Source organism: Arachis ipaensis, chromosome B9 (assembly GCF_059453495.1).
Source record: "Arachis ipaensis isolate K30076 ecotype BB chromosome B9, ASM5945349v1, whole genome shotgun sequence".
Lineage (NCBI taxonomy): Eukaryota > Viridiplantae > Streptophyta > Magnoliopsida > Fabales > Fabaceae > Arachis > Arachis ipaensis.
This window is the reverse complement of record NC_142444.1, coordinates 11,038,814-11,060,921: the sequence shown is the minus strand read 5'-3', so window position 1 is coordinate 11,060,921 and position 22,108 is coordinate 11,038,814. Positions and strand designations below refer to the sequence as shown.

At 35.0% G+C, this 22,108-nt stretch overlaps 3 protein-coding genes and 1 long non-coding RNA gene across 5 annotated transcripts; 2 read left to right on the top strand and 2 right to left on the bottom strand.

The window, feature by feature from the left end:
• The first annotated feature begins 2,637 nt into the window (after positions 1 to 2,637).
• On the top strand, positions 2,638 to 3,061 carry LOC107614976 (uncharacterized). Its single transcript, XM_016317099.1, has 2 exons — positions 2,638 to 2,740; positions 2,838 to 3,061. The coding sequence occupies exons 1-2, from the start codon at positions 2,638 to 2,640 to the stop codon at positions 3,059 to 3,061; spliced, it is 327 nt and encodes a 108-aa protein (XP_016172585.1).
• Positions 3,062 to 3,642: 581 nt separating this feature from the next.
• LOC148543725 (uncharacterized) lies at positions 3,643 to 4,547 on the top strand. The gene is made up of 2 exons (XM_088498682.1): positions 3,643 to 3,903; positions 3,996 to 4,547. Exons 1-2 carry the CDS (start codon positions 3,643 to 3,645, stop codon positions 4,545 to 4,547), a joined length of 813 nt encoding a protein of 270 aa, XP_088354808.1.
• A 1,021-nt stretch (positions 4,548 to 5,568) lies between these two features.
• LOC107616621 (uncharacterized) lies at positions 5,569 to 8,050 on the bottom strand. 2 transcript variants are annotated; one of them, XR_002354121.2, is made up of 3 exons: positions 7,642 to 8,050; positions 6,246 to 6,636; positions 5,569 to 5,823 (listed from the first exon to the last, which is right to left on the bottom strand). It is a non-coding gene; the product is annotated as an uncharacterized LOC107616621 (long non-coding RNA). The 2 variants fall into 2 exon arrangements; XR_015899942.1 differs by having other exon boundaries at positions 6,246 to 8,050.
• Positions 8,051 to 18,897: 10,847 nt separating this feature from the next.
• On the bottom strand, positions 18,898 to 19,872 carry LOC148543724 (uncharacterized). Its single transcript, XM_088498681.1, has one exon. The coding sequence runs from the start codon at positions 19,870 to 19,872 to the stop codon at positions 18,898 to 18,900; it is 975 nt and encodes a 324-aa protein (XP_088354807.1).
• Between the last annotated feature and the right edge of the window lie 2,236 nt (positions 19,873 to 22,108).

Sequence of the window (22,108 nt, the reverse complement as noted above, 5' to 3'; positions counted from 1 at the left end):
ACTTAATTAATCAAAGTTCAATTTCTTTCAAAATCCACTGAAACGTTTCTAAAAGTACTTCTTTAATCAAACTCCAAAACATAGGTTCTTTCATATTTAAATCGTTCTTAAAACAAAAACTTTCCATAAACAGATTAAATTCGAAATATCTATTTCTTAATAATCAAGAACCAAGCAATAGAACCTCTCAAATTCATCTTTTCTAAATCACATTTTAAAACAAAATCTTAAATTTCATGAAAATTCAGCAGCATCTCCTCTAAAACTTGGACTTTGCCACCTTTTTCAGGTCCCAACCAAATCTTTCCATAACCCCTTCCACGGGTTCAAAACCAAATCAGTTTAAGATCAGACTAATTCCAAAAAATTCATATTTTAAGAAGCAACTTCATTTACAATGGATTAAACTCAACTTCAAAACTGTAAAGAAAAAACTTTAAAGAAACGCTTCAAGAACCGTCCGTTTCACAAACCAAACAGTAATCCAATCAAACAAGCATTTATATCCATCCAAGTCAATCAAGCAATACATAAGATATATACAATTACTAGAAGTACATTTTCTCACATAACTACCCATATATAATAATTCCAATTTATAAAGTATAGTTTTCTGAAAAATACCCCTACCTCGATAAATCAAAACCATAACCCAAACATGTCAAAGAAATATTTTCCTCTCGACTCGTAATCAACGGCAACTGAAACCTCAGCTCCGCTTGCTTTATCAATAGCAGAAACAGCCTCAATCACTACATGCAAACTCGGTTTCAAATTCCTAAAAACGTTAACATCCCGAAAACTTAAAACGTATAACAGAAAACTAAAGGCGAGGATTCGAAATAGAGTACACTTAGGTAGCGTTTGTTTTTGGAGACAGTACACAAAGACATGGACATTAAATGTTTAAAACGTGTTTGGTAGCAGAGACATAGACAGTGGACATATTGTCTCTGGAACAGTTTTTTTAATTTTTGTGTCTACTCTTTTATGAAGGACAATGATGGACACGGAAATTAACAAAGTGGACACAAATTTTTTAATGAAAATTTTTTCCCATTTTATCCCTACATATTATTATTATTCCATTGTTACCATTTTTAAAATCATATCATAAGCCCTAATTTTATGTGTTGTGCAGCAGCCTTCTCCTCCGAGGTAATCTTTCCCATGCTCTCTGTTTCGTCTCTCCTTCTTCCTTCTCTTTTTCGGATTCTTTTTTCGTTTCACTTCCCAGGTCTAGCTCTTTGTCTCTTCTCTTTCTCTTCTTTCTCTCTGTCTCTTTCTTCTTCTTCTTATTTCTCTTCTTTCTCCGATGTTCTGTTGTTTAGTACTTCATCTTATTCTTCTTTCTTTTTTTTTTTGTTTCTTTTTCTTCTTCTTTACTGCTTCTCCTCTTCATTTTTTTTGCTCAACTAATTTAACTACAACATTTCAGAAGCAAATTATTTATTAGAGCTTGTCACAACTTTTGGAATTCACGTGTTCTTCTCTTTCTCAGTCACGCAGGTATATAACTATGCCTTTCCTCTTTGCTTCTTATTTTCGTTTGCATTTTTTTACTTTAAATTATTGGGTTCTTCTGGCTTCTTTTATTTTTATTTGTTTATATTATTTGTGAGTTGAAAATATAAAAATTGAATATGGACATGAAATTCTTTCTGGTGTCAAAATTTTTAATTTATACAATCCTACTGTGAATGAATGATTGAACATATTTTGTTCAGAATGGAATAAGGAATGCAAAAAAATTATATTGAACTCTTCTTATTTATTTGAATGCAAAAATAAAATAATTAGTCGGTGATGTTGTTATTTTTATTCTTATTGATTATTTTTAGTATTTATGTTATTTTATAATAAATTACGATTTATATTTTTTATCTGTTGTTAGGGAAGAATGGAACTATTGGACCAATCTGAACAATTTAGGCAATTTCTTTTTTTTTTATTTTATGATTCAGGTTGAACTTGAGACAGCCACAATATTATTTTTGATGTTTGCATTTTTTTATTTGAGAAATAAGAGAAGGAGACATTTGTTGATTAGGAATAGAGAAATTAATACTAATCCCTTAAGACGGAATGTGTTAAGCCGCATCATAGGAGGAGGCGATAGAAATTGTATTTGGGAATTAAGGATGAGCGTAGATGCATTAGGAAGATTATGTGAGTTACTTAAAGTTCAGGGTGGATTAAGTGATGAATGTCATGTAAATATACCTGAGCAAGTGATTATATTTTTAATAATTTTAGCTCATCATAAAAAGAATCGCACACTCCAAGTTAGATTTTATAGGTCAAGAGAAACAATAAGTAAGTACTTTAATAAAGTTTTGTCGTCGGTAATATGTGTCCAAACCCTGTTGTTTGCAAAGCCTGTTCCTGTTCCAGATGACTACATAGATCCCCGATGGAAATGGTTCAAGGTATGTCTAATGAAGAAACGCGGTTGTGGTTTTGTATTATATATGGTATAGAGATAGTTTTGAACCTTCAATTTCTTTGCTTTAGAACTGTCTATGAGCATTAGATGGAACATATATAGATGTGATTGTCCCTGAAGAAGATAAATCAAGATACAAAACAAGAAAGGGTAAAATATCAACCAACGTCCTAAGCGTATGCAATTGAGATATGAATTTTGTGTACGTACTTAGTGGATGGGAAGGATCCGCATCGGATTCAAGAGTCCTTAGAGATGCAATTTCACGTCGTAATAACCTCAAGATACCAATTGGTATGTAATAGTTAAATTTTAGGTAACAAAAACACTTCAAAATTTTTAATTCATACAATTTTCTTAATCCTCATAACGTGTCTCTTTTGATTTATAGGGAATTATTATTTAGTGGATGCTGGTTATACTAATTGCAAGGGGTTTCTAGCACCATATAGGCATACTCGATACCACGTACAAGAATGGGCCTATGGTAGAAATGCGCCTAGAAACTTTCGAGAATATTTTAACAAGAAGCACTCTTCAGCTAGGAACATTATTGAGCGTTGTTATGGTTTATTGAAGAAGAGATGGGCAATTTTGAGGAGTCCTTGTTTCTAGCAAATCAAGACAAAATAGAATAATTATTGCTTGTTGTTTATTACAAAATTTTATTCGGCTTAATATGGACTCCGATCCTGAGGAGGACATATCACTTGAGAATGAGCAAGTGCTTATTGGAGAGGAGCATGATGATAACCAAGATGGCGACGATGAAATTATTGACAGTGTAGAGGGCAGCAATGAATAGACTGTTTGGCGGGACAACTTAGCACATGAAATGTAGAATGAGTGGATGCATAGCCGAATTAATTAGTTGGTTTATTTCTTGTATGTGTATTTTATTTGAATTATTATGATAGTTTGTTGTGTTTGATTTTGTATTCTAATGATACATTATAAAAATAATGTCATGATATGCTTATGATATGCTTTTGTGTTGTATTGATACATTATATGTGTATTTTATTTGAATTATTATGTGTATTTTATTTAAATATATTGTATTGATACATTATAAAGATAATGTCATGATATGCTTAGGATGTTCAATTAAATTTTTATTGAGTTAATATAGATTGTAGGGACAAATGGATAGACATGTTTGGACTGATGAAGAGACAGAGGTATTTGTTGGTTTTATGGATGAGCTTGTCATTGAAGGAAGAATAGTTGATGCAGGTCAATTTAGGCCTGGATCTTTTGAGAAACTTGCTACAAAAATGAATGAGAGGTTTCCAGGTGGTGGTTTTCAAATAACTCATTGCAAAAACAAGGTTAAGAGGTTGAAAGAGAAATATCAATTTGCTACTGACATGGCAGCCTGTAGCGATTTTGGATGGGATGATGTGAAGCAATGTGTGGTTGTGGACAACAAAGAGATCCTAGCTGCTTATATGAAGGTTGGTTTACAAGTTTGATTTTGTTGAATTAATTTTATTCTACTTGATAGTCTGTCCTTCTTTGTTGATCTTTTATTTTTTATTTTTTCTAGAAACAAGGAGTAAGGTTGTATACTCCAAGAAAGCCTTTTCCCCTTTATATGCGCTTGGAAAAAATATTTTGTAAGGAAATAGCAAATGGGGATGCTGCTGTATGCGACAATGACGCTGAAGAAGAAGTGCAAATGAATGGGTATGAAGAAATGGACGAAGAAGATACGGATATCTTTAACTCAAACCATGATTGCAGTGAATCTCTACTCCAACAATCAAATTCTGTGGCTTCATCTTCTGGGAAGAAACAAGGAAAGAAGCCTTCCTCATTTAAAGCGGCAAAGGATACTAAGATGATGAAGGAGTTAACTGACACGCTGAAATTTGTGTTCGATCAACAGGGAAAGCGTTTGGATGCTTTTGCCCAAGCTATGGTAAACACTCGTGAGGAAAAAAAGGCTGGTGATATACTTAGCGAACTTGGATTCACTGATGATGAAGTTATTTCTATTGCACTCAAGTTCTCCACAAATCCTCAACTGGAAAAAATATTTTGGTCATTGGGAAATAGTCAGAAAGCCGGATTTATTAGAGCTATATTGCATACTTAGAATTAGAGTTAATCTCTTTTAGAGTTATCATTTCATTTTGTGCAGATTTAGGTTCAAACATGTATAAATTTGAATGCAAGATTTTGTTGATGTTAGTGCATAATTAGTTTTAAGTATTGGTTTTAATTATGTTACTACAGAAACTTGTTCAAAATGGGTGCTTAATTAATTTTAGTTTTTTTCTTCAATTTGCAAATGTTTTTTTTATTTATGTTCAATTAGAATTTTTAGTCAACTGTGCAGAATATAACTTTATTTATGTTAATCATGTGCAAAAGTACTCGCTAGAAATTAGGGGTGGCAAAACGGGTCGAGCCCGTCGGGCCGATCCGCTAAACCCGCTAAAAAAGGCGGGTCGGGCTAGGAATTGGAGCTCGCCAAATTAAAAAAACCCGCCAAACCCGCACCGCCAAATTGGCGGGTTTTGGCGGGGCGGGGCGGGCCGGTCCGCCGGGCCGAAGATTTTTATTTTCTTTTTTTTTAATTAAATAAAAGAGTGATTACTATTATAAAATTAATAATTATAGAATTTTTAAACACTTTTTTTTCATTTTTTGTTTTTATTCTTTTTTGAGTTATTAACTTTATTTATTTTATTTTACAATTTTGTATATATGCTCAAATTATGTGACTTATTTTTTAAAATAAATATGATTCTATTGACAAATATTATTTTGAACAATTTTATTGAAGTTAAAAATTAAAAAAAATAGTAAAAAAATTATATTATAATTTGACTATTTTTTATTTGTATTTAATTTTTTAATTATTATTTTTTGGTTAATTTTAATGAATTTTATTTTTCAAAAAAAAAAAAAAGAGTCAAGCGGGCTAGCCCGCCAATCTGCCATAAAACGGGGCGGGCTAGCATTTTGAACCCATTTTAGTTGGCGGGGCGGGCCGGTCCGCCCCGTTTATGTGGCAGGCCTAGGCGGGGCGGGGCAGGTTGGGGCGGGCCAGCCCGCTTTGCCACCCCTACTAGAAATGATGAAATGACAATAATAAAGTCACATGAGGAGAGTAGCACAAAAATATCTAGCTCTATCATGTACACGCTCAAATCTAAAGTTTCATCAAAATTTACAGTTGCTAGCCTTGATGTCTATGAGCCTATGAGATTATTAGATGACAAGCTATCCACCAGCAATTGGCCCCCCAAGACCTTTCTTCATAACCTTCATGCTGCTGCTTTTCTCTTCTTTTCCCTTAGCTCATTTTCTTCTAGGAATTTTCTTTCTTCACCTTAAGCTTTCGACACCTTCACCTTGGTAGAATTCTGGTAGGAAGATCAACCAGTGTTAGATTAACAACTGTCAAAATTACCAAATTAAATGGATGACACGAATCTTTCAAACTGAGATGGATATGAACATAATGGACAATAATATAAGGCCACTTGAAACAGAGTTCCCTCTGGCCCTTCGCGATATATAACACGAAACTCTTCATTATCCTATTTTATCTGTTTAAAGAAGTAAAATTACAACAATGCAAATTACTGATTTCAAGTTCTATATCTAAAAGGATGGACAATAAAAATATAGCATAGTTATAGTGTAGATAGCATACTTTCCAATCAGTGTGTGATGGTGTACTTGTACTAGACCCTTTACTATATTCAGAAATACTCATCAACTATAGTACTAATAAACATTCAATCATTACAAAGCAAATATGGCTAAGGAATGCTCTTAGTACCTTGTTGTTTTGAAGAATGCAAGAGTTGAGTCTGAACAAGGTTTTTGAGCATGTGATAATTTGTCATATGAGGTGAGGCAAGAGTGTTGTCCAGCCTCTCCCTATACTCCACAATCTCTCTTTTCTTCTCCATCTTCTTTGCATCTCCAAAGGAAAAAAACACAAGAAAGTCCCTTTTACTCAAAAAGCCACAACCTTTCAATTTTGTTAATGTTGTTTATGAATATTCTCCAACATCACACGAATCACTGTCGGTAACATATCAACCAACACATATAAAAATAGCATTTGTTGCACAAAATGGGTGGGTGCAAAAAGGTTTCTTTCACCCCATTATCATAAATGGAGTTATTAGTACTCGAAAGTAACAATTGAAACTCTGGAACTAGACCTGCATAATAAATGAAACTGGCCAAAGGGTGAGTAGTTACCTCCACATTCCACACCAACTCACCCATGAAATTTTGCTAGCAGAATTTAATGAAACCACCACGTGAGTAAAACCAAACTCACCTAAATTTCATGATAAGCTCAATTCATATAGTCAAGTACTAATAATAGTATCCAGGTAGTAAATTTTGATCAAAATTTAATATTGCACTTACATGAAACTTTGCTCAGTTTGGCTTTGAATGACAGAAAAAGATTGAAATTTGCAGAAGCTAAATCAATGAAAGAATTATTGATTTGATGATATGATAATTAGAAGAATATATAGAAGATATTTTCTTTATAGTGGGGGGCAACAAGCTAACAAGAACCGCACAAAATAGTAGAATCTCGTAACTCCCAACCAACTCTAACTATTATGAATATTGCTAAGCATTAGCTCCTTAATTACCCACTTTTAAGGGTTTAACTAATGATGTATATTTACATGAGTTTGATTTTGAGTAAACAATCAACCCTGTCTTTATTCTTTCTTCAGTAAAATATGACCAATGGGATAGTAGCATTTCTTGCAGCAAAGACAATATAGGAAACATTACCCAAATTCATTCATGATGAAGCTCATCCACATACACATACATAGCCATTCTAGATATAGCTCAAATATTATAACTAGAAACAATAATCAATAACAAAGATGATTCACAACACTGTCTATTTTTCAATAACAAATTTCTTATTGTATAAAATATAGTGTTCCAGCATGGAAGTGCTCATAAAACTAATAATGAAATCCATGAGCCAGCATTTTGTCATGAAAGTGCAGTGCTTTTTCAGCGTTACCACATAGACAGAGACCTTTGATGATTGTTGTCAATGTTACGATATAAGGCTGAAAATCACTCTTGAAAATCTTTGCAAAAGTAGAGACAACAAGAGTGATCCAAACCATTCCGCAGGAACAATTGATTAAGATATTCAAAGTAAATAAGTTGGGAGCGATTACCCTGGATTGCAATTGCTGAAAAAGGGAAATGGCGGTGGGCAATGGTTGGTCTGGCAAGAGATCCCAAAATCTTGAGGAATTGAAGGATGGATGGAGGGCGACACATAAAGAGCATGCGAGTGAAGGAATCAACAGCTTCATCAAGTGATTGGGGCTGAAAGTGAGAGTGTAGGGATGAAGTTGGAGGGAAGCAAAGACCGAGAGCAGAGTGAGGAACAAAATTTGGGATTTGAAGAAGAGTGTACTTTAACATGATTCGTGAGAATGGGAACAATGACAACATTCTTGCAATCAAGAGAGGTATGGTAAAACGGAATGCGATGTGTTGAAGAGTAGTCCACCAGAGAGAGTGAGAAGAGTTTAGCGAAGGGTTATGGAGGGCAAGGATTAGAGATACAGGGAAGGAGGGGAGGGATGTCTATTTTAGTAATTTTATTTAATATTTTAGTCTTGTCCATGTGTTTCCATGTGTATCCAAACATAATACTGGATATTACAACATTAGTGTCTTGTCCATCATATCCAAACACAATACACAAACAATAATTTTTAATGTCTCCGGCCTATTGTCTCTGTCTCAGTCTCAGTGTCATGTTCTGTTCTATCTCTAAAAACAAACGCAACCTTACAGTAGCAGCAAAATTGAGCAGCCGCAATCCCGAGCTGTCTCGACGGTAGCTCCGACAGCAGCCTAGAAACTCTGGTGGTTCAACGGCAACCTAAAATTTGACATGCAAACCTCGGAGCTCGACCGTAAGGTAATCAAGATCTCAACCTCGTCAACAAACTTTAACAGAACATTAACACTGAGAGTTCCGAAAAAGGAAGTTATCGTGCTCAGGAAGGATGCCAGAATAAAGCGGTGGTAAAGGCGTTTTGTGTCTCGATGGCAGCTCCATGGTGGACTAGACTAGCGGCGACGGCGAGCCGGGTGGTGGCGGTGCGGACAGCTCCTCCTCCCCTGGCACTCTCCCTCTCTCACGGGTCTCCCTCTCTTCCTCTCCCTTTCCTTCTTTCCCTCTTCCTTTCTTTTCTTCTTTCTTTCTTTTCTTATTATCTAAAGTGAAGCTAATGAGTGTTAGGGTACGGGGAAAGGCTACGGCGCTGGGAGAAGAGTGAGGGTGAGTTAGGGTAGAAAATTAGGTTTAGATAAAATTAGGGTTGGGTTAGATATTTTTAAAATAAAGGTAATATGTAATTTTTATGAAACAAATAAGAAGTAAGATAATCATAAAAATCAAATTAAATATATAAAATATCTATTAATAAAAATATCTTTCAATTACCAATCTTTAAATAATTTTCAGTTAAATACCAATTTAAAAAAAATTAGAGATAAGTAAAATTAATTTTTCTTTATTTATAGAATAAGGTTAAAAATTTATATATTAAAATTAAGACATATAAAATACTCATTATTTTTCATTTATAAGGACTCTAAATAATAAATAAGAATTTACTCAATTTATATATAAAAATCTCTAAAACTATAATCTTAACTAAATATAATAAATCATAAATAATTTATTAATAACTTTTTAAAATTCGGGATTTTACACATTGACTCCGGTGCAACAGATTATGTGACTTTCGACTTAAAATTTTTTTCAAGATTTCAAAATATTGCTCCAATCAATGTGATATTGCCAAATGGGACCAAAACTGTCAGCACCATCATTGGCATAATCACATTTTCTAAAAAATTTTTCTCAAAAATATTTTGTACATTTCCTCCTTTGATTTCAAACTAATCTCTATATCAAAATTAACCTCAAACTTATATTGTCAACTGTTAATCGATGATAAGTATTGTGAGATATAAGATCAATCCAGATCGAAAATGATTGGCATTGCTAAGTGTAGAGAAGGGTCCTATACAATTAGTAGAGAACCAGAATTCTCTCACTTTCCCCTCCTCCAATAAAGCAAGCTTCATTGGCAGCAATTACGACTACTACTCATCCCGCAGCACCTTCATACACTGAGCACAACAACATTTGGCATCTTAGATTAGGACACATACCCATGTATAAACTGATTTTACTGAAGAAATATTATCCTTTTATAGATTGTATTGCTTCAAAACTTCCTTGTGACTCATGTCATTTTGCAAAACAAAAGAAATTATCTTTTGATCTTAGTACAACTGAAATAAAAGATCGTTTTAAATTAGTATATATGGATATCTTGGGTCCCATTTTTGTCCCTTCTAATAAAGGACATAGGTATTTTTTTACTGTGGTGGATGGTAAGAGAAGATTCACTTGGATTTTTTTTTATGAAAACCAAATTTGAGGCATCACAATTAGTTACTAATTTTGTAAATTTTGTCATAGTACAATTTGAAAAACAAGTTTAAGTGTCTAAGGACTGACAATATGGGTCAAAATTCACTCTAAAATTCTTTTATGCATCGACAGGCATTTTACACCAAACTTCTTGTATAGAAACACCAGAACAAAACGGAATTATAGAGTAAAAACACCAGCATATTTTAGGTGTTGCTAGAGCACTGTTATTTCAATTGGGAATTTCACAGTGTTTTTGGCAATATACAGTTGCTCATGCTATTCACCTAATTAATAGACTGTCTAGCACTAAACTGGATAATGCTAGTGCTTATAAGCTTTTGTATGATAACTTAACTAATCTTTCATATTTAAGAGTATTTGGTTCTCTTGTATATGCCTCCACATCAACACATTCAAGAACAAAATTAGATCCAAGAGCCAGGAAAATAACTTTCTCAGTTTTAAATTTGTAACAAAGGGTTTTCGACTTATAGATTTAAAATTAAAGGAAATTTTTATATCTAGAAATGTAACTTTTTGTGAAATTCATTTTCCATTTTTACATTCCACTAGTACTGATATTTCTGCGGTACCCACTCGTACTCTACAATGCATTGATCTTTTTTAATATGATACACCATCCACACATCATTTGCAATCACCCACACATACCACACTCACAGATTCAAATGAACATTTCTCAAGTTCAATGTACTTACTAATTTTCTCACACACTATTGCACTCATTACTACACCACACACTAACAATGCACATGCATCACAAAACTACGATATCACACATGACTGCGTCACTAGAAAATCTGAAAGAATCAAGAAATCGCCTGCTTATTTAAAGGACTACCATTGTATGATAACCCACGCAGCTCACTCTAGCAACTTTGCCAACTCTAACTCTTTATATCCTATCTCACAACACTTGTCATATGATAAAATAACCCCAAAATATAAGTCCCTTCCTCTAGCCATCACCTCAAATCTGGAACCTAGCACTTATGAGAAAGCGGCTGCACATGAATATTGGAGAAAGGCAATACAAGCTGAATTGACAGCTCTAAATCAGAACAGAACTTGGTATTTCACTGAACTCCCAAAAGGCAAGAAGGTTGTAGGTTTCAAATGGATTTTTTGGATAAAATTCAATCCCGATGGCACCATAGAAAGGCACAAAGCGAGACTAGTTGCAAAATGATTTACTCAAGTGCAAGGAGTGAATTATGGTGATACTTTTAGTCCAGTTATCAAAATTATACTTTACGAGTCCACTTAAGCAAGTGTCAGAGATTAGAATATTACTTTGTACATGCGGTAACTCATTGACTAACATCAAACTCTTAAATGTGGCTCTAATCTGCCATGAATAGCAGTGGTTATTGATATAAAAGCAGGATGATTATTGAGCTTGTAGTTAGATTAAGTGTGATTAATTAAAAAGGACTTTGTTAGATAGACAATAATTTTTGTAATAATGTAAAGAATGAGTTCTAAAATTGGCCTAATAAAATAAAAACATACTACACTCTTAAATTATCCACCTAAATTTTAATATTAGATAACCATCTACACACCTAATGAATTGAACATCCGATATATCCATTATTCACATTGTTTAGTATTTTTATTGTCTACTTATACTTTTTCAATTAAAAATTGAGTAAAGTGATAAATTCTAAAAATTTATATTTTGGACAAATTAATTCTTAAAAAAAATACTAATAAAATATTTTAAAACAACAAACATAAATAAATTAATTTAAATTAAAATTTTTTATTCTAATCATAAGAGCTCATGTTAAATGCATCACGATTTTTTATAATTTGTGTCTTCTTATTTACCTGCAAACACTTCCACTATAATAAGATATAAGGTATCATACAGTCAAACACGCGTTCATATCTAATCCCCATTCCCTTCCACATGTTTCCCTTTTGGTTATTTTGTCCTATGTTTTTTTTTTAATTATCATTTTTATTAAAATTTAATTAATATTTAATTATTAAAAAAAAGTGTACAATATCATATTATTAAATATAATTTTATATTAATTAAAATATTAATGATAATTAATTAATAACTATAAATTATATGTTTGAGGATATATGGTGAAGCTTTGCAATTAATAAGGATATGTGGCATTACTTTTTTTTTCAAAAGATAAATTTTATTGGTGTAATAAAATAAAAGGCCCATTTTGGGCTTACAGCAACAGAGAAATGGGAATTCTCCAACTAAGTAAAAGTATTAGATGTTATCTCCTCATTAAGACATAGAACGTGAAAAAGGGTAAAGTGAAAAAGGAAGAGTTTTTGGAGAAGGAGTGTCGTTCTTGGAACTTCATCAATGGAGGTGAGTCACTGCTTCCAAAGTTCCAGATCTTGCAATAGCTACTACTTCTTGAGGAGAAATGACTTTGACTTCAAAAATTCTCAAGTTCCTCATCTTCCAAATCTGCCAGGTTAGTATTGCTGCCAAATGAGTTTCTTTTTGCATCTGCCTATGCTCTTTGAGTTGTTCTTGGAGCCATAACCACCATCTCCATGTTTCTGTTTCTTGGTTTGTCCAGAGAAGGCTTGCTATTTTCCAAGCATTCTTTGATTCCGGATACTGGGTGAGACAGTGGGGAATTGATTCTACTGTAGCATCACAACGATTACAGATTGGGTTCACCATTTGGATTCTAGATTGCAATCTTTCTTTAACTGGTAAACCTTCATGCATTACTTTCCATAGAAAAATTTTAATTTTGGGCTGGCATTTTAACTTCCAAATTGAACTCCAGATTTCTCTTCTTCTGCATTGTTCCGGCAAAAATTCAACTGGTGCATGGTAGAACTGAAAGGCCAACGTATATCCAGAGGCAACCGAGTAGCATTCATTCTTCTCTTTACTCCAGGTAACGATATCTTCTGTTGTTCTGATGCCTGTGTTCATGATTGCCTGCGCTACTTTTTGTGTGAATGTTGAGGTGATTAGATCTTGATTCCAATTTTGATCTGGAAGGAGTAGTTCAGAAACCCAAATCGGGTGATTGTGTGAATGGTTGATAATTTGAATTTCATTTGGTTGAATTTGCTTTATCCAGTTATCCTCTAAGATTTTAACTGAATGTCCCCGTCCAATCTTCCAAAAAATGCCTTTCTCCAAAACTTTTCTACCTTCCAGAACACTTTTCCAGCCCCAAGATGGATTATTACCTGTTTCTGCACGTAGAAAGGTTGAAAATTTAAAATATCTGCTTTGATAGACCTTGTAAATTAGAGAGTGAGGTCGAGAGATCAGCCTCCAGCCCTGTTTTCCTAACATTGCCAAGTTAAAAGCCCTGAGATCCTTAAAATTCAGACCACCTTGGTTCTTTGGTCTACAAGCAATCCGCCAATTAATCCACTGCATCTTCCTCTTTGCGTTCTTTTGGCCCCAGAAAAACTGCATTATTGGCTTTTGGATGTCCTCTAATAGTGTCTCGGGGAGTTTAAAGCAGCTCAGTGTGTATAGAGGCACTGCAGTTGCCACTGCTTTTATTAAAACCTCTCTGCCACTAGCTGACAGCAAAGCTCACTTCCAATGCTGTAGTTTTTGCAAAACCTTGTCTTTGACAAAGTTAAATGTCTCTTTTTTTGATCTATTGACCACTGCTGGAAGGCCTAAATACTTGTTCTGGCAGCCAACATGTGGTATAGACAACAAGGCAGCTAGCTGATCACGGACTGATAGGGGAGTGTTCTTGCTAAAGAAAACAGAAGACTTATCTAAATTTATCACCTGACCACTCACTTCTTCATAGTCTCTAAACAACTTTAGTAAACTTTCGCAATCTTTCATTGTCGCCTTACTGAACAAAATAGAATCATCTGCAAAGAATAAATGACTGACCTTAGGGCATCTGGGGTTCAGTCTCAAACCAGAAAATTCTAGCCTCCGTTCTCCTCTGTGGAGCAGACGGGAAAAACCCTCTGCACAGAACAAAAATAGATAGGGGGAGAGAGGATCACCCTGACGTAATTCTCTACATGGTTTAAAAAAATCATGAGGTTGACCTTCCACAGTAACAGAGTAAGAAACCGTTGTCACACACTCTTTGATCCAGTCCATCCACTTTTTGCAAAATCCCATCTTGCTCATAATCTCCCACACAAAAGTCCACTCAACCCTGTCATAAGCCTTGCTCATATCAAGTTTTAGAGCCAATTCATAGTCTCCATAACTCTTATTCTTCAGAAAATGCATAAACTCATGCGCAATTAAAATATTATCGCTAATCAATCTTCCTCTAATAAAAGCACTCTGAGTATCACTTATCACCTGATTCATTACATGTTGTAGTCTGTGTACCAAAATCTTAGAAATGATTTTATAGAAAACACTACTAAGGCTGATTGGTCTAATGTGCTTCATAGTGTTAGCATTTATAATTTTCGGAATAAGGCAGATATTTGTATGATTGAAAGCTTTCAACAATTTACCTCCTGAAAAGAAACTCTTGACTGCACTAATTACATCCTTCTAAATTAGCTCCCAATAAAATTGAAAAAACTTTCCTGTAAACCCATCATCTCCCGGAGCTGAAAATGGATTAATAGAAAACACTGCTTCTTTAATTTCACTGTCTGTTACTGTTCTAGTGAGCATTCGGTTTGTGCGAGCATCTACCTTCGTAGGAATTTCTTCTAAAACTTCTGTAGGTTCCCTTGGATTGTCAGAAGTAAATAGATTAACAAAATATTCCTGAGCTACAGCCGCAATACCTTGTTGATCAGAGGCCACATTACCATTGTCATCTACAAGTTCTTGGATTTTATTCCTCCGGCACCTTGACTGAAATTTAGAGTGAAAGAACTTTGTGTTTTTGTCACCCCAATTATTGAAGAATAATTAACTCACTTGTCTAAGAAAGAAACCTCAAGCAAAATTTCAAGGCGAACTATGGAGGAACAAAATACGTAATCAAGAAACCTAGAGATGAAACCTCTAACGTTTCCCAAACCCCACAACGTGTTACCTATTACTTCTATTTCGTCCATGACAACCCATTAGTACTCTCATATACATAAATCATTAGTATTAAGTTGGCCAGACCTAATACCATGAGATATGCAATGATAGACTAACAGTGTTAATCATCAGACAGTCATGCATATCAAATCTAAATTCTTGTTATCAGAACAAGTTACTAAGCATGACAGACACTCAGAGTATGCAATGAAACATAGTCAGTCTATTCCCAAGGCTCTAACAGGAACGAACTGCTCTAATACCATAATGTAACACCTTAACTTCTAGCACGTCATGATCGTACTAAGAATAAGGCGTTACGACTCTATTTTCCTTTTATTAGCTATTTAATATTGAGCCTCTACACGTTAACTGATCGATAGATTTTAAGAGAAAAAAAAACGAAATTCCTTTTAATTTGGTATATACTTCAACTCAACTATGTCAGATAAACATATACTCACATAATTAATATTAATACATAATAATTATTCATACAAGACTTAAATACAACCTACCCCTCTGTAAAAATACAACACTTTTCAACATCAAGGGCGAGGGGAAATAAACCCAAAAGCAACTAGCCAAACAAGCCTTCTATTCGTCCGTAGCTTTTCAATTAGCCATCCTGTCTGTACCTCTGAAAATGATTTTTTAAAAATTTTGGGGTGAGAACAAAGCCACACGTTCTCAGTAGGGAACGTGAATGCCGCAATAAACAGAGTAAATACAAATAGCTAGTTCATATCACAAAAACAATTTCACTTAAAACAGTTTTAAATTCCTTTCTTTAAATCACGTTACTTACACAAAAATCCAGTCACATTAACAGTTCCTTATCCATAAACAACATTCCTAAATACATTATTAAGACTACAACACAAGTAAAATATTCATCAAGCACACAAGCAAATCACCAAAACAACAGCTCAATCACAAATGAACAATAAAGCAAACGCAATCAAATGTAAATGCGCAAACAAGATGATGCATGCCTGTTCCTAGCACAGGCCATGAGCTCATGCGTCGGTTGTCTACCCGCAACCCGACGTTACTCGGAGTGAACCCCGAATATGGTCCTTTTACTGTGTCAATTAGACACCTTGGCATCACGGTTACCCGTGTCAATTAGGCCTCATTATAATAACAGTTCAATGTGTATCACAGTAAGGAACAGTGCTATCAATTAGGCAAACATTCCCGCATTAGCAATCTCAAGCTATCAGTTAGGCGGGCCCTTTCGCATTAGCAGTTTGGCACAAAAGCCCATTCAATATAATTCTCAACTTTTATTTCATTCCTTGTTCCTCATTCTTTTTCTTTCCCTTTAAGTATCTTTTCCATCCTTTATTTCTTACTTTCTTTCCTTTCCATTATGCCTCCGCATCGTCTTACAACTAAATACACCTCCGCATCACCAAGTAGCTAAAAGTACCTCCACATCACCATGAAACTAGGCGTACTTCCGCATCACCATTTAACTTTAAACGTTTCCTAGGGATAACTTACACACCTTTGTTTAACTAAGTTCATACATTCTGCTAAATTTGGACATATCCTTTAGGTCTAAGCCAAGTTTCACCACGTTTGGATTAGAATTGAATTAGATAGCCAACTTAATAAAATCTGTTGCTGCACTAAAGGGAATTTAGAAAAAAATACAGCAAGCAGTTCTGTTTTTAATAAATCTGTAATAAATTCAATTCTGATCCATTACTTCTAAATTTTGGTGAGAATATACTTAAAACTCATAAGTTTTAGGACAAATAAATTTCAGATCCATAGCATCTCGTTTGGTTAATTAAAAGTCAGTTGGAAATGCTGCCCTGTTTCTTTAAATTAGTTCTGAATTTCCTGCAAACAGCCCAACTTCCAAGAGACATAACTAATTCTACAAAATAGAAATGGATGTGAAATTTATACTCACTTAAAATAGACCGATATATCTTAAAAACCCTTTTGGAAGAAACTCAAAATTCCAAATAAATCAAAAGTTATAGCGTCTGGAAGTTGGTACTGCAGAACCAGAAAACCAGAAAATTCTGCAGCAACCACTAAACTTCAAAAATTCATATCTTCCAAACCACTTGGCCAAATTCCCTGAAATTTTTATGGAGAAATCTTGACTTCTTGAAGTTTGACAGAAAAATAATTTGGATAAAGAAGTATGTCTAGATTTCTCCCAGTTTTTATTTTAAGCTGCTGCCAATTATGCAGAAAATTCTGCATTAAGTAATTTTAACAACCCTTCATACCATATTTTATATTCAAGCCTAAAATTCCTCTAAAACCATAATTCTAACTTTCTTTAAACTAACAAAATTTGCCCAAGAATGCTTAATTCAATATATCACCACTTCACATTATAGGTGCAACGTAATCATATTATCACAGCATCCATTCTTTAGCATCTCATCTATCACAACATATCTCAAGTTATGATTCATCAAATAAATTTCCAACAGCCATCGCAATATTCCATACTCAAAACCATCATCAACAAGTACTAACATCATGTATCACTTCAAAACACACAACATCATCAATAATTACTACATGAAATCATTAAACCAATCACCAATCACAGCTATGATTCAACTCAATTCCAACAACTATTCACACAAAGAAGCCATAAACTATTTGCAATTACTCATTTAATGTTATTGGCGTTCATACTTTAAAACCTTTATTTTTAAAACAAACCCCCTACCTTGATTTGTCGAACCCGTAGGAACTAACCGCGATAATCCCCTTTCTTTATCCCTTAATTTTCAACAGCGGCAGCAACCCTCAATGCAGCCAGAGCAGCGGCAGTAGCCTCAACTCCTTCAAGGCAGCAACAGCGACAACCGCACCAACTATGATTATCCCGGAGATGCATTAGCAATGAAGGTTTCGGAAATCGAAAAAACTGGAATTAGAACAAGGAGCATGTTCGTCAAATCGAGAAATAGTGGCAGCAGCTAAACGGTGGCAAGAATGGTGACTCCATGGTGGCGTGCAACTCGCCAGCGGCCGTTGTAGTGGCGGAGGTCCCCCTTCTCTCCCGTCACGTCACTCCTTCTCTTTCTCCCCTGTTCATCCGCGACGGTGATGGCTAGGGCTTCTCCCAGCAATGGCTCCTCCGACGATAATGGTTCCATCGACGGCAATGGCGGCGAGAAAGCACGATGGCGATGCGACAGCATCACGGCTCCACGATGGAATGGCGAGCTCGACGGTGACGATGGTCTTCGCACAGCAACGGCGCGTCTTTCCTCTGGCTCTCCTCCGCGAACTCACTCTCTCCTCCGGCGTCACCCTTCCTCTCCTCCCCTCTCTTCCCGCGGCTCTGGTTCCTCACTCTCAATCCCTCCTCGTTTCTTCCTTCTGATTTCTTCCTTTCTTTCTGCGTGGGTGTGGGTGGGATAAAAGGAAAAAGGAATGGTGATGGTGAGTGAGTAGCGGTGAGGAGTTAGTAACGTGGCTCATTGAGTAGCAAACAGGTGTGAAAGGGAGATTACATGTGTAAGTAAGTTGGGTAAGAGAGGTTAGGGTTAGTGAAATTAGGGTCTGGAATTGGGAATTCAGGGTTTGAGTAGAGTTTTAATTCAAAATCAGATTTAATTCAATATAATTAATTTTAAGAATACTTATTTATTATTTATTTTTCAAATTACAAATCATTTTTAATTAAATACTCTAATTTACAATTTAAAGATAAATAAATAAATTTTCTTTTAGTTCATAAAATTAATCAAAACCTTCAATTATGTAATTTAAATTATATATAAAACTCTTTTATCTTTAATTATTAGAACTTTGAATTTTAATTAAACAAGAACCATTAATCTCAGTAAATCAAAAATATCTAATTATAATTGAAATTTATATAAAACCAAATTAATTTAAAACTTGAAGTCTCATAATCTTTCTAAAAAGAAAATCATATATATATAATTATAAATAATTCATTATTTATTTTCTAAAAATCCGGGGGTTTACACCATCTGCAGCTGCTCCTTTTTCTTTTTCTTCTTCCAATTTCCCCTGCACTCTTCGGATCTGCTGTTTTGAATTTGAATCTGCTGATTTTTGCCATTCATACAGTTTATGCCTGCAATGTTTTAGTTTTGTAGCCAATTTGAACATGGATGAGCCCACTACTTCCAAGTCCCAAGCATGTTTAACAATATTTGATACCTCTTCTTTATCGCACCAACGCTCTTGGAACCTGAATCTTCTTCTTGACCTTCTTTCTTCCTTTTCTGAATTAAGGAGCAAGGGGCAGTGATCAGATCCTGTACCATCCAAATGAGACACGAAACCGTTTGGATATTCTGCTCTCCATTCCGTCGACACAAGTGCTCTGTCTAGTCTTTCTTGAATAAAATTACCTCCGAACTGCCTATTACTCCATGTGAACTTCTTGCCTTCATATCCCATATCCACCAATTCAGCTTTCTTAATAAAATCATTGAATTTCTGAATGGATGATGCTGATTTCATCCTCCCTCCCTCCTTCTCATGGTGGGCCTTTATAGCATTGAAGTCTCCTACCACCAATCGATGCTCTCCCGAAGTATCCATAATCTGAAGTAGCTGTCCGAACTGCGCTTCTCTAATTGTTTCATCTGTGTGGAGATGCACAGCAAAAACTTCCCATGTCTTTGCATTTTGACTATCCTCCCATGCAAAGTGCACTAGAAAAGATTCAAAAGCTTTGATTTGCACCTTCGTTTCCTCCTTCCAAGCAACCATTAACCCTCCTGCATGTCCAATCGGGTCCAAGCAAAACAAATTCGAGAAACCAACATCCTTAATCACCCTCTCCACATGCGAGGTATTGTTTTTGGTTTCACAGAGAAACAATACCTCGGGGGAATGGGATTTAACAATCCCTTTAATGTTGTGAACTGTAAGGGGTTTCCCCAAACCCCGACAGTTCCACATTGTCATCTTCATGAATCCTTGGGTGCCAATTGTTGGGCGGCACCCTCCCCCTTCTCAGTTTGACTTGTTTCTATCGAACAATGCTTCTTACTTGCTGCCATATCCTCCTTTTCCCTTGTTCTCCTTTTAACCCCTGTTACCTTGTTGCCCATTTTACCTCTCCTTGCCATCTGCTTCCAACTCAACTTGAGTTTTCCTTTGATCTCAGGTGAATTGGCTGAAGCACTAAAAGAGAGTATACCATCTGAGGTATAATTCTGTTCTGAATTTTCTTCTCTATTCTCCATCTGTGCTACTTTTTCACTATTATATTGCTTTTCCTGAACTGGCTGATCAGCAAGGCCCAAAATCCTCCTCTTCTCTTTCTGTGTTCCACTTTCCACCTCATCATCCTCAACTCCTTTTCGCGTGTTAGCCTCATTAACTGAAAGACTTGCAAAGCTTTTAATCAGGTTTAACGGAGTTGGTTTTCTATCTCTTTGGTTTTTCTTCTCTGACTGTTGGTCAGAATGTGGGTTCTGGTTCTCTTTTTGGGAGCTAACCATCCTTCCAAATTGTTCAGCTCTGACCCAAGGCCCCCATTTCTCTTCATCAACCTTCCCTGCCGCTGAATCCTCAAAGAATTTGCTGCATCCGCGAGCCTCGTGTCCCAAGAATCCACAATAGTAACAAAAGTTTCCTATTTTTTCATATTTGACTTGCAGTTCAATCACCTTCTTATCTCCCCCTGCAATCTTCATCGATCTTCGCAATGGTTTTGTAACATCCAACCCAATTTGCACTTTAACTATTTGCTCCTCTTTTCCTCTTAAAATAAATAAGTCAACATCCATCACTTCCCCCATCACTCTCCCTAGCTTCCTACCTAATTCTTTCGTTTTACAATGTTCCGGTAAACCCCACAACTGAATCCATATAGGCACTTTTAGAAATTCAGTTTCCACCATTGAATCTTCTCCTTTCCATCTCTTTAGGTTGAGAATATAATTTTTAAATAGCCAAGGGGCTCCATTCTCAATCCTAATCATCTCAATCTCCTTTTCAAAGAAAAATTGAAACACGTTGCCACCATGATCCAAAACTTTGAAGCCCACCGGCTGTCTCCAGATTGCAAGTAGAGCAGCCTCTAACGTACCAGCACTAAACTTACGATCAGCCATTAATCTCCCAACTAGACTTCTTGTACATTTCTCCAAACCTTCCTTTATATCCTCCTCCCCAAATTGAATAATTTGGTCTTCCTCCAGTACCTCCAATGCTCCTTCTAACCCCTGAAATGCAGCAGATGCTGCCATGATCAAATCGTATGAGATTTACTCACAGAAATTTAATAAGGATTAACCTCAAAACCCTAGCAGAGCACTTTTTGAAAAACCCTAGTAGCAGGGCATAATTGCTAGGTAGTTGATGGATACCTATGTGGCATTACTTGACTCGTTATGGAGACACATTTTTAATATACCACAATAAATAAAGATTTTCGCAACGGTTAAAAATTGTTGGTATAGATATAAAAATCATTCTTAAAATCTTAGATAACGTTTTGGCAACAATTTTTAGACCTGTGGTATATGCAGCCGTTACCAATATTTGTAGGCAACGACATTTTATCTAAGGCAACGACAATAAAAAAAATCGTTACCATAGTTACTGGCATAAATAACGATTTTGACAATAATTTTTAAAGAACGGTTCAGAATCATTGCTGAATAGGCAACGGTTTAGAACCGTTCTCTTTCACGACGTAACGGTTTAAAATCATAATTGGATAGGCAACGGTTTTAAACAATTGTAATGTTATTATTCACAAAGCCAACAGTTTAAAGCATTGTCATTAGTGTCATTTTTTGACAACGGTTTTAATACCATTACCATTTTGTAGTTGTCTTTGTCAACGGTTTTAACACCATTGCCTTTTGTGACTTTTGACAATAATTTTTTGTAATATATAATTCTTTATTTACAATAGATTTTTCTCATGGATGAAATTAGTCCCAACTTTTTTTTAGTGTCAATAAATAACCTAAACTATCTAAATCAAATTACTAAAGAAAACTAATTAAATAGTTACCATCAAATTTGACTTATAAAAATTGTTGTAAGATCCACAATCACATTATATCATCATTGCAAAATAACATAATACTAGTATAGGTCATAACTACTTTTACTTATATCATCATTATTTTTTAAAATACCATAATACTATAGCCTAAGGGTGACAATTTCTTCATTT

Excerpts from the sequence above, each read along its gene's own strand:
- LOC148543724 (XM_088498681.1), bottom strand. The coding sequence starts at position 19,872 with ATGTGGAACTGTCGGGGTTTGGGGAAACCCCTTACAGTTCACAACATT.
- LOC148543725 (XM_088498682.1), top strand. The coding sequence starts at position 3,643 with ATGGATGAGCTTGTCATTGAAGGAAGAATAGTTGATGCAGGTCAATTT. Across the intron at positions 3,904-3,995 it reads TCCTAGCTGCTTATATGAAG|AAACAAGGAGTAAGGTTGTA; the intron begins GTTGGTTTACAA and ends TATTTTTTCTAG.
- LOC107614976 (XM_016317099.1), top strand. The coding sequence starts at position 2,638 with ATGAATTTTGTGTACGTACTTAGTGGATGGGAAGGATCCGCATCGGAT. Across the intron at positions 2,741-2,837 it reads TAACCTCAAGATACCAATTG|GGAATTATTATTTAGTGGAT; the intron begins GTATGTAATAGT and ends TTTGATTTATAG.